This window comes from Falco biarmicus, chromosome 3 (assembly GCF_023638135.1).
Source record: "Falco biarmicus isolate bFalBia1 chromosome 3, bFalBia1.pri, whole genome shotgun sequence".
Taxonomy (NCBI): domain Eukaryota; kingdom Metazoa; phylum Chordata; class Aves; order Falconiformes; family Falconidae; genus Falco; species Falco biarmicus.
Window position 1 is genome coordinate 64,560,030 of NC_079290.1, and position 12,670 is coordinate 64,572,699.

The 12,670-nt window shown below is 36.3% G+C and overlaps 1 protein-coding gene across 1 annotated transcript in view; it reads right to left on the reverse strand.

Annotated features, from left to right (window-relative positions):
• Positions 1 to 6,600: 6,600 nt before the first annotated feature.
• Positions 6,601 to 12,670, reverse strand: part of LOC130146722 (cadherin-19-like) — a 69,122-nt gene continuing 63,052 nt past the window's right edge. Inside the window, exons 14-15 of the mRNA XM_056333179.1 lie at positions 11,779 to 12,030; positions 6,601 to 8,068 (exon numbers count right to left, since the gene is read on the reverse strand). Of these exons, the coding sequence (XP_056189154.1) occupies positions 7,578 to 8,068; positions 11,779 to 12,030 (743 nt within the window). The 3' untranslated portion in view covers positions 6,601 to 7,577. The remainder of the gene's footprint in view (positions 8,069 to 11,778; positions 12,031 to 12,670) is intronic.

The following is a 12,670-nucleotide window of genomic DNA, read 5'->3' on the forward strand; positions in this document are numbered from 1 at the left end:
CAAACCATATAAAATATATTTAGACTTGTAGACCAGTGAAGAATGATTAAAGTGTAAAGAATGATAACAAACATAGAAAAATGCCCCCAAGCAAATGTTGGAGCAAGGAGTAAGACATGACCAACATCAGTGTTGCATTCTTCCTGGCAAAGGACTAGTGATACTCATGACTTGTGGTAACATTCATCCTGTTCCAGATTGAAAACTCAGGAGCATGAGCATAAAAACAGAAAAAAAAAAAAAAAAAAAAAGGAGTAGAGAGGAAAAAGTTTGATTATATAGCACATTAACAGTATATGATTTGAACTTTGAATTTTAACTACTAGACTAATAATAACTTTAATTAGACCAAGAGTAAATTCTTGCTTTTGAATATAACTGTTTCTCTATAACAAGATACTCTGTCTAATAAATTGGTGGGTGCAAGCAACCTACTCTTGACTTAGCTACAGCTAATTGGTATCAAGTCAATGGTGATTTCCTTAAACATTTCAACTCTCTTTCATCTCATTTCCTTTTGCTTCTCCACAATTAACTGTAAATCCTATTCATAGACTGTTATTTACAAAGTTCCTATACAAAAAAGAAGATTGTGAGAGACCAACATTTGCTAAGGCTTTCTGTTTCTTTTAAGGTACAACAAAGGCAGATCCACGTAAGTTACATATCAGGGAGAGAGCAAGATAAAGTGTTTCCCTGAGATGTACCCTTAACTCTTTTTTTTTTTTTTTTTTTTAAAGCCACTCATACACTTCTAGTCTAGGTTACATTGGGAAAAAGCATCATAAACAAGAAACAAGCAGTTGCATTACATTCACCTGGTTTGACAATAGTCAGATGCAAAAAGGTGTTCAAAGTGACCTACAAAACAAGAACAGACCAACTTAGGTGAAAATAGCATTTTTATTTTAAATTACTTTATTATTCACCAAGAAAGCACAGCTAGAGCTGCAAAAATATTAACTGCAGCCCAGGGAGCTGAGCAGTGTACTGAATATTTCAGGATCTACAACTTGTTTCCAGCTCAGGACCTGACCAGTTACATGAATCATTTGACTTCCCTTGACCTTGATTTCATGTCTCTTTCACTACATTTGCTGAAATTTGAGATTAAAAAAATAGCTATCTCCACAAGGAGCTGACTTGGAAACCTTTAGCTGTTAACAGAATGCTGTAAAGCAATAATAATCAAAGACTGATGGGAACTATTGTCAAAGAAAAATATTTATTAGTTTGTTTGTGTTTTGGTTTTGTTTTTTTAAATAAACCCAAATGTACATGAAGGTAAGAAGACAAAGCAGAATCCTTATACCTCTATCAGGTAGGGAAAAGCAGATGAAGCTTTGGGGGTGATTCATCAGTGGGTTAGAGTCCTCAGTGACATTAAGGAGACATAGCAGCAGGAGTTTTTTGCTGTGGAAGGTCTGCCATGTCTAAGTCAGTCCCATAATGAGGGATGCCTCTCTCATTTTGCAGCCAAGGAGAGTGTTCAGCCTGCCTAGGACTTCTGGGGTGCCCAAGGGAGTGGCAACATGGGATGGAAAGTTGAATAACTTACCCTGGTTATAGGTGGCTAAGGTTGGGTGAGATGAACTGCAGTGGATGCAAATGCTTTCAGAATCAAACTAGGATGTTTTTATACTCAGCAATAGTAAAAGCAGGGTAAGATTTCTGTGCGAATATGCTGCTTTGACAACAAGAACCTCCATAAAGTATTATTAAAGTCATTATAATATTTCAGAATTCTCTTAAAATATTTGTAAAGTCATTGCAATTGAATTCATAAGCGATGTAAGTAAATAGACATTGAAACCAATGAAATGGGGTTCACTGAATATATAAATGAATGTGTGCATATTGCATTAGACGGTTGAAATTATCAAAGGATATATATAAAAGGATATGAAGGACAACTTCTTTTATCACATCTTTGTGGTTCATCAGAGTCTAACAAAAAAGAAAGAGTTGTCAAGTAAACAGGTAATTTCATCTAATCTCAATCTAATTTCATGGTCTACATTTTCTTTTTTCTACTGCATTTTCTAGTATAGCTTTGGTTCATATTTGATTTTTTGGGCTCTTGTAGGCTGAATCTTGTTGGCAGGTCATAGTTATTTTAGCAGCTAGAATATACTTGTCCTGTTTAATCACTTTACTGGACAAGTGCCCAGTATAATACCAGATATTTTTTTAGGAACTATTTCCAGAGTGGGTGATCTTTATTTTTTCTGTTACATTTTAATCATTTTCTATTCTCCAGTCTTCAAGGATATCCAGCTCTTGCTTATTCAGGTGTCTTCACTATTAATAATGGGGGACATTTATGACATTTCTAAGTCCAACATAAAGAATCAGTACTTTAAAAAATTTTTGTTCCAGCCTCTAAGCTACTAAAACAATTCTCCATGATATCCCTTGTCATGATATCCCTGTAAAGTCCCTTTACAGAAGAATTTGTGATGACAGAGATTAATTTACTCATAACAGTGTCAGAAGGGAAGCATCACATATCTGTGGGTAGGTTTAGGGTTTTTTAAATTTTAATTCAAAAACTTGTACTATTTTGGTCACATATATGTATGCAGTTGTTAATGTTTTGCTACAAACAAATCCTACTTGAACACCCACATGTGGAGTATTGTTTAAATTATAAACTTTAATATTATTAAAGACTGGAGATTAGCCAATGTAATGGCCATCTACAAGAAGGGCCAGAAGGCAGATTCAGGGGACTACAGGCCTGCCAGCCTCACTTCGGTGTCTGGGAAGGTGATGGAGCATATCTTCTTGAGTGCCATCATGTGACCTGTACAGGAAAACCAGGTCATCAGGCCCAGCCATCATGGGTTTATGAAAGACAGGTCCTGTCTGATGAACCTGATCTCCTTCTACAACAAGATGACCTGCCTAGTGGGTGAGGAAAAGGCTGTAGATGATGTCTACCTGGCCTTCAGTAAAGCATTTGACACCATCTCCCACAGCATTCTCTTGGAGAAATTGGCTGCTTATGGCTTGGATGGGTGTACTCTATGGCCAAGCCCAAAGAGTGGTGGTGAATGGAGTTACATCCAGCTGGCAGCCAGTCACAAGTGGTGTTCCCCAGGGCTCAGTGTTTGGGCCGGTTCTGAATATCTGTATCGATGATCTGGACAAGGGGATTGAGTGCACTCCCCATACATCTGTAGATGACATCAAGTTGGGTGGGAGTGTTGATCTGCTTCAGGGCAGGAAGGCTTTGCAGAGGGATCTAGACAGGATGGATCAATGTGCTGTGGCCAGTTGTATGAGCTTCAACAAAAACTGTCAGGTCCTACACTTGGGTCACAACAACCCCATGCAAAGCTAAAAGCTTGGGGAAGAGTGGCTGGAAAGCTGCCTGGTAGAATAGGACTTGAGGGTGCTGGTTGACATCCAGCTGAACATGAGCCAGCAGTGTGCCCAGGTGGCCAAGAAGGCCAACAGCATCCTGGCTTGTATCCCAAACTGTGGCCAGCATGACTAGGGAAGTGATTGTCCCCGGTACTCGGCACTGGTGAGGCTGCACCTCAAATGCTGTGTTCAGTTAGGGCCCCTCACTGCAAGAGGGACGCTGAGGTGCTGGAGCGTGTCCAGAGAAGGGCAATGAAGCTGGTGAAGGGTCTGGAGCGCAGGTCTTGTGAGGAGCAGCTGATGGAACTGGGGTTGTTTAGCCTGGAGAAAAGGAGGCTCAGAGGGGACCTTGATGCTCTCTACAACTGCTGAATAAATATGAGAGCATAAGAATTACTATTTTAAAATGAGTCAACCTTTTTTATAAACATTAATCCACTCTATTTTTCTCTATAAAATATAGGTCTACCAATTTTCTGGTAGAGAAATCTTTACAGACTTAGCTATTAGCTACTGATTCTTTTCATATCACTTCTATTTTATTTGTTCATATTCTGGATCAAGGGTAAAATGTATTCTTTTCCAGAATGTAAAAATATATAATCTCCTTCAACTTCTTCTCCTTAGAGAGCATGTATTAGATCTGACTTTGAAGCATAAAATGCACATTGCCTTTTCAAAAATATTTTACTCTCATCTGACAGAGTTACCCCATACAGTTAAGAATGAGTGTTAAAACAACCACATTTCCAATGCAAATGTTAAAAGCAAAGCTAGAAGCATAATGACAGTGTCTGTGAGAAAATGTGGTAGAAAAATTATGTGAATTAAAGACTAAGATTATCCTCAGTGGGAAGCAATATTGTTTCTTAGTGTTATGATAATAAAAAAAGCCCTACATCATGATGTAGAAAATGATTTAAAGAAAAAAATAAATTATTATGGGTGAATTGATAAACAAAATACTATTTTCAATCACAAGTCTGAAGCCAAAATGTGCTATCAAGTGATTTTGTTTGCATAGTCTTCATTCCCTTGGTTTTTAAATAATAAAACCAACAACACAACATTTTGAATCCCTGTGAGCAAAGAATGAAATAGGAAGCCAATCTTTTGTCAGGTATTTCACCAGTTCTTTACCTTTCTCATTAACATGTTACAGAAAATAAATATACAGGAACATTTCTTCAAAGCATTCACACAGAAAAGCCTGTGTATGACCATAGTTTCTTTGACCAGTCAGTAAGTCTTCCTTATATTCCCTCAAGTAGGTCATGAACAGCTGAATATATTTTTACTATCTGGTACTATACTTGCACTCTTCAGTTCAGTCAGTAACAGCTAATACTAACTACTAATGAATTTTAAAAGGTAAAGGTAATGGAGGATTCTCTTGGGAAAACCGTTCCACAATTTAATAGATTTCATCAGCAGGAACTCTGGCTTATGATTTATCCTTTCTTTATTTCATACTATTAATTACTGTGGTATCTCTTATGTGTTTAATTTTGCTTCCCCAGAATGTTTACTTCCTTGAAAGAAGGAGATACGTCTACAAAACCTTTTTGCAGACACTGTTCAGCTAAATTCAGTGTAGTATATTCAAAGAAGTGTGAAGTTACTAGGTCATTTCAGTGATTCTTTTCTCACATGTGGAGATAAATGGACAGTTTAGACTTAGTTTGAAAACCGGGAACCTAATAATATGTGGCCCAGTAACAGCTAGGAATAACTTCTTACTTCAGAGCAAAACATTACCTTTCTCTGCTGTGCAAATACGATCCTATGCCTTTTCAGCTAAAGACCATTTAAGATCCATTGTAGGCCATTATTTTCTGTCATACAGGTGTTACTGAAAATGGCATACATTGATTAAAAAAATAACATAACAGTGGTATGCACTGGTTACAAAAATTATTTATTGTTAAAGTTCCTTACATTAAAAAGAGGAAATTATGATACAAGTGGAAATCTGGTTGATTGCTCAAGGCCATTTCCCCACATAAACGGGCAAAATCTCTGGATTGAGAAAGGAGCAGACACTGCTATCCTTTTTGTGCTAAATACAACCTGAAAGCATGAGGAATTCTATTAATGCTACCGGGACCATCGGTGGAATAAGAATTTGTTTAGGGTATAACCCACATAAACCTCTAGACTTAATCCTAAAAATATGCTTTTCACCACACGCCACATCTACAGCAACCAGTGCATGCATAGTTGTTGTCTCTCTATTCCTCTCCATGGAACAAATACTAATATGAACAAGATTATCTCAAAAATTATTTTGCCATATCTTTTTGAGAGCCATTGAACATAATCATTAGCCATTTATATAATGGGTTTACTTGTGCATCTTGTAAAGCTGTCTTGTAGGTGCTTATTCATACTGGTGTCCTAGTGTGAGACTGGGAAGAAACAATTTTCCTTATGAAGCAGGTGCTGGTTCATCTGCACCTGGTTGGGTGACACCAACCCTGTATTTTTCCAGCTATGAATATCATGAATAACGTTTCTGCCCTTAGCAGATCTCAAACTCCTCCACATGTTTTATTTTTAGCTAACAGGAATTTAAACTCTGCCCTGGAACCTTTCCACTTAGTTTTCTTCAATCATCAGCAATTGTAGCAAACATCACAGAGCTTGTATATTACATGCCTTTTTCTGTTGCGTTTTTTCATTAGGTTGGTTTTTTTTTTCTTTTTCCTTGCAAAAGCTTTGCCTGGCTTTTTGTAATTCAGTAACATTTATTTAAAATCTTATTTTAAAAAAGAGAGGGGAAGAGAAAACAAAACAAAACAAAACAAAAAAAAAAAAGCAGCATGTTGCGTAATTTTCCTTATCCTGATGCCAGCTTTTACTTGTGGAAATGTATGAATTGATTACACCATGTAATTTCTGTAAAATAAGTACATCATGGAAGAGAGATGAATAAAAAACAGGTGGATTGCTCCTTCCAGACAGACCATTTTCAACATTTTTGATAACCCTCAGATCCAAAATTGCTTCTGGGTAGTGGTATAAGGAAGAGTAAAACAATATTCTGAGACAGATTCATATTCGTTAATGAATATTTGGAAAAAATACAGTAGGAAATTAATTTTGACTGACTTGAGTCTTGCAGAATGATCCAGAACCATTTTCAGAAGTGGATTAACATTAAAGCATTTTATTATCTTATTATCTAATGTTACACATAACATTATATCCATATAATGTTTATACATAACATATATCCATATAATGATGGTTTATAACCATCATCTTAGCATTTTAAAGATTCTTAATATTGTTATAATACAACTGACTGCTGCAGATGATTTTCTATTCCATAATAAAAAAATAAATCTGTGCTGGTAATTCAGTCATCCTTTAAACCCTTAATAAAAGGAAAAATGCCTGTATTTGTATAGCATTTTGTTCTAAGTACAGTCATATATAACATGGTCGATTGCAGTATTTATGTTGACTATTGATTCTAACTTGAACTGATTTCTTTTTTTCCATCTTATTTGCTAAATTAAGTATTGGTTTATACATTTTCCAATAGTTCTATTAAAAACTAAAATGGCAGCAAATACTTGCTGATGTTGTAATAGGTCTTTATTTTTACACTGATAGGAAAAGACATTTGTTTTAGTTTTATCACCCTAAGAACAATAAATAGATGATTCTATGAGTGCTTCTGACAATTGTATTAGAATATGTAAGGTCCACTTTTTCACACAAGTAGATTTATATAATGAAGCATTATACAAATATGCATGTTTAACACTGGTTAATGAATATACTCAACTGCAACTGCAAAAGTCTGTCTTAACTTTGGAAACAGTTTAAAGCTTAAGGATGACAGAATATTTACAATAACCATTTATGGCTTCTCCTCCTCCTTTTGTACTTGCAGGACAGTTTTCAGTATCCAGAAGGGGACCTATGTATCCAGAGCAGCACGGTTTGCATTTGGGCACCTAAATAACCACAAGATTTTAAAACAAGAGTCTCCACTCCCTCACCTCATGACATACCTGGTGTGGTTTTTCAAAAGTTCTTTAAAAGATTTTAAAAGTTCTTTTTCCAGGGAAAAAAAACCAAACCACCTTGGGCTTTTATTTTTCATGCTTAAATGTGGGATGATCACCTTTTTAAAAATCCACAGTTCTTTTTGATGGCCAAGATCTGGGAAAATAAAACAGCAAACCAAAGAGTAACTAATCCCCCGCACTTCTACTGGAAGTGTACATGCCTGCAAGCTGTTTGAAGTGAGGTCCCCAGTTTGTAAGATAGTCATAACTCTGATCCTCATCTGACATATTTGAACCTAAAGAACTGAGGGATCCTGCCAAAGAACCCATTCCCTCAAATGCATAGCATTGAAGTGAGTCATATGGAGGAGCACTAGGGTCTGTATTTGCTTCTTCAAGCTTTTCTGAAATGAATTGCCTGAAAATTGCACTGTCGGGGCCAACCTGTAGAGACTGTCTGTAGAGGCTGTGGATCTCTGTGCTGACCTTCTTCCGAGGTTTGTGCATTCGCATGACGGTACGGGTCCTCAGTGCTGAAATATCAAAGGCTTCTGTATCCTCCTCACCACCTCCTTCATCATCATACCTGACAATATTTTCTCTGAATTCTTCTGTTTTCTCTGAAAAAGGAGACCTCTTCCTCTGCTGCCTTATGGCTATGATTGCCAAAAAGAACACTGACAAAAAAACAAAACAAAACAAACCAAACAAACAAACCACACAAAGAGAAAAGAAAAAAAAGACATAAACAAGGGAAAAAATAAACAGAACCAGACACTTTGAATGTGCTTGGAAAGATTAAAAAAATGGTAATGTTTCTTAATACTGATGCCATTGCAAAGTGAAGCTATCTTAAAAAAAATATGGAGCTGTAATTCTTATGGGGTTTATGGTTTTGAGATGAGCATAGTATGTGGTGGGAAAATGGCTACAACAGGACCTGTAAAACAGGTGAATGAAATGGAGCAGCTCTTTTGGTAGATGGGAGTTTGAAACTGATAGAAACACAGGTTATGCTTTTTGAAACTGCTTTGGTTTGTCACATAATACGTCAATTTCACATTCAGAATTTAAATTCTTTATCTCTCACTTTCTCTCAGAACAAAGCCCCAGGAAGATCAAATGAAAAATGAGGCAATAAGATATTTTCCTCAGCTGGTTGAATCATTCAGTTCCATAGACCATGCAGGGTATGGTTCAATTATTTCTGTTATGTTGGTTTGGAAATTTGAACATTATCACCAAATTTTGCATGATGTTGTAGCAGTATTTACTACCAAGGCCTATTTATCAGAGCACCTTGTTTCTCTCATATATGAAACTTTTTTAGATTTTATTTTAAAGCATTATTTTTTAATCATAACTCATTTCATTTTCAGCTGAATAATCCCTCTGAAACAGTCTATGACTTCACAGAGATTAATGATTTCAGTTTTTAAATAAATCTTACTGCTTTTCTATTTAATAAGGAAGTAGTTTGTGGGGTTTAATTTTTTACTCAACAACTACCAACAATGGCAGGATTCTACCTCACTTAGGGATATGAAGGACCTGAAGTAGTTCTTTATTTCTATATATTTACTTTATACTATTTCATTTGATTGGGAGACACCAACACCAAACTTGAAAGTGTTGCAAATAAGAATTTCTACAATGTTATAATACATTATTAAACCCCAGATTGTTTCAACTTTCTAAACCCATTGCATGATGAACTCTTCCAATGGTACACATGATGATACAGAAAAATGGAAAAAAAATTAAACTTTAGTTTTCAGATATGTGCCAAACACATTATGCATAGAAATTTTTATAATTTCATTTCAAATAATCACAAAAATACATTTGAAAACTTAATGCATTTAAAATATGTGTGTCTGTAAGACATTTATCTGTATCCCTGCTTTGGCTTTTGTGATATGCATAGGCCCAGTAGACACCAAGGGCTTATTCCATCTGGAGAGAGGACCTCTCTGCAATAATTTCACTGATGGCTTGGATAATGCAGTGATATAGTTTCTCTGACCCTCAGTCTCTTAAGTGCATAACACAAAATGATGAAGTTCAGATATCCTGCAACAATCAAAAAAACCCTTGAAATGCGTGCTGCAACTACACTGCAAGGTTTAAAACAGGGACTACAATCAGGGGGGCTGCTTTTGAGGCCACTACTGAAGATTGCCTGAGACAAGGAAAGCTCAGATTTAAATAAGGTGACTCTGAAGTGCAGACCAGTCTAGAAACCAAAAATTCAATTGTGTGTTCCTGCTTTCACTGTTGGAAAACAAGACATGTAACTAGGGGAACTAGTACATCCCTGGAGTTTGCTATGGAGTCAAGAAATGGCTAGTGTCTGGCCAGAAGTACTCCTATCTAGACACAATAATTATGAGATAATCTTCCATTGTTTTCGTCCTTGCCCTGTTTATCCAATGTGTTCATAAGGATAAATAAAAGCACATATCGTTTTGTAGGCCATTCTGCTTCTGCAGTTTCCTGCATGTTACCTCATCTTGAGACTTCAAAGCCATATGAAGATGCTGACTCATAACTGACAGGTACACATGCTGCTTCTGGGCAATTCATTTAACTGTGGAATTAAATTACAGGGTCCCATTTTAGGAGAAATTTCCATGAGTTCTCACCAGAGATCCAGTCAGGAGGTCAAAGGTACAACAGGAAATATTTAGACCCAGTTTTTATTCCTTATTCTAAGGAAAATAAGCTGTGACCTTGTGGACATAATGCAGAATATGGGTGATTTTTAACTTGTTAAATTTCTTTTTTCACTGGTGTAAACTCAAAATAATCCCATTAGCTTTACTGGACTTGTCTTTCTTGCCTTCTATTGCTACTATGGCATTAGAATAATGCTGCAAGCCTTCATTTTCTAGCCTCAGCTTTCATGTAGTTAATGATTGTATGTTTTGTGTTGTATGCTGTTATTTATAGGCTAGTAGAGGTCATATTGTGTAACAAGAGTAGAAAAAAGAATGTTCTTTACCCAGCTAGCCATCAGGGTGTGGGGTGTGGGGTGTGGGTGTGTGTTTGCTTAAAGTTTTGTGTATTTCTTTCAATAATATAGGACTTTAAAAATATTACTATTATATTTGCTGTGACTGACAAATACGTTGTGAAAATAATTTTCACTGAAAGTTTTTGTTTCTTAAGGCAGTGTAATTTCTGTTATTACTTCTTTCTTTGTGGACATGATATTTGTGTACTAGTTATTATGCTGCAGTTTTGTTTTAATTCTGGTCATATTTTGCCTTTTGTAAAAATTTTATTGAAAACAAATTTATGCTATGTTTGCCCAATATATAATGATGATGTGATATCACATTGCTTAGTGAAATCCTGATTCTATTGTAATTTTCTTACTTTGGAGTTGTTTGTTTGTAGTTTCACTGGTGGAAGAATGGTTTTACTATATATAATCCATTGATCGTTTTGTGGTATTTTTGGATATGTCACTTTATGAAGCATACTGCTTTATGGCATAATATGGATATGCCATATTATTGCACATTATTGTATATTATTTTTGCTGGAAGAAGACAAATTCACTGTAGCAGGGATACCTGCATGTTTCACCAGGTAAAGAAACTGTTTCCCTGTGTGCTGTCACTGCAATATGCCTTGCAGCAGCCATGGCCCCATGCAGAGCAGGAACAGCCAGCCTTGGGTAGCTGGTCTGGTTCTGAGTGCCATTTCCCAGCTATGACCCTTTGCAGCAATACAAGTGCAATTGTGTGCTTAAAATGCTCTCAAACCCATTTTGACACCCCCACAAGCTCTACACTTTAATGCAGGTTAATCTGGTGTCTGCTGAAAGGTAAAAGGGGATGTCCAACATTTGGAGAAAAGGCTGCCTGGCAATACAGCTTTATGAACTCACAGAGAAACTCCCCATTTGTTTCTGGAGTTGCTTTCTGAGAGTATCAGATTCTCTTTTTCTTTCATTATTTTATATTGATCATACCTCTACATTTGGCATACCTAAGGCAGAACGAGTAAGGTGTTGCTCCTTTACATATATTCTTATACTAGCGAATTTTCTTGTGTAACCCGGTCTTCAGCTTTACCCGGGCTAAAAACAGACCTTGGACTCCCAAGTCTTTATTATTATAGAGCTGGAGGAGTAAGTAGGACCATGATTCAACTAGAGCCAACTTTGCGAACATTGTCTTAGAATTCAAATTTTACTGAAAACTGGAATTGTGGGAGGTGAACTATAATTAGAAAAACAGAAAAATGGATCATTTGCCTTATTGCAAGTTTTCTGAATAACACAGTACTTCCAGTCTTCCAGTCAAGGAAACATCTTTGTCACTCAACCAAGCCCACTGTAGAAGGAAACAAAACAATTTCTCATTCTCATACTTACCGAGGAGTATTAGTATGCAAGCCAAAACAGCTACTAAAGCTTCTGTGCTGAGACCCATGGAATACATGAAAGCCCCATATCGACAGTACAAGGCATTAACTTCAGTGTCACAGTCGCAGACAGTGATGGTGAGAGTATTTGTGCTTGACAGTGGTGGAATTCCGTTATCCAGAATTAAGATTGGCAAGTAGAAATAAAACTGCTCTTGCCTCTTGAAGCCACTTTTTGCTGTGAAAATTCCAGCTGTGTTATCTAGAAGATAAATTATTATGTATGGTACACATTTATCACTTTTTAACGATAAAACTCTAGTGGAATCTGACCTATTTTAAAAACAATGGTACTGTGCAAAGCTACCTATTAAAAAAGTTAAAAAAGTAAAACCAGGCATTGACATGTGGTGGGTGTTTTGTGTAAACTGTATAAACTGCATTTATTTTTGACATATGTATTCCAGGGGCAATAAAAAAAAAAAAAAAATTGACATAGAGGCTTTGTTTTTTATGTTCAAAGCTAAAAAAACCCCCACTTTTTCCAGTACCTGAAACCTGCTCAGACTAATTAATTGATTCTTAAAACGATTCCATGTATCCAGCTGCTAGCAATCCAGCAGTTCACAGATGAAATATAGACAGTTTACCAATCAAAAGGCTTCAAAAGTGTGTCTGGCAGCCCACAGAGAAAGCAGGTGACAAGGAAAAGAAGAGAAAGCAAGAAAAAAGTCCAGTGAACTAGTCTTTTATTTATTTCCCTGACTCAAAAACTAGACCTATCTAAGCTCCTATCTAATTTAACGACAAGCTGCTATAGGGTCTCACCTTACTTTGTATTTAACTATTAGAGTTTAGAAATCAGTTCTGTACCAAACCCAGTAAATGGCTCAAATTCAGCT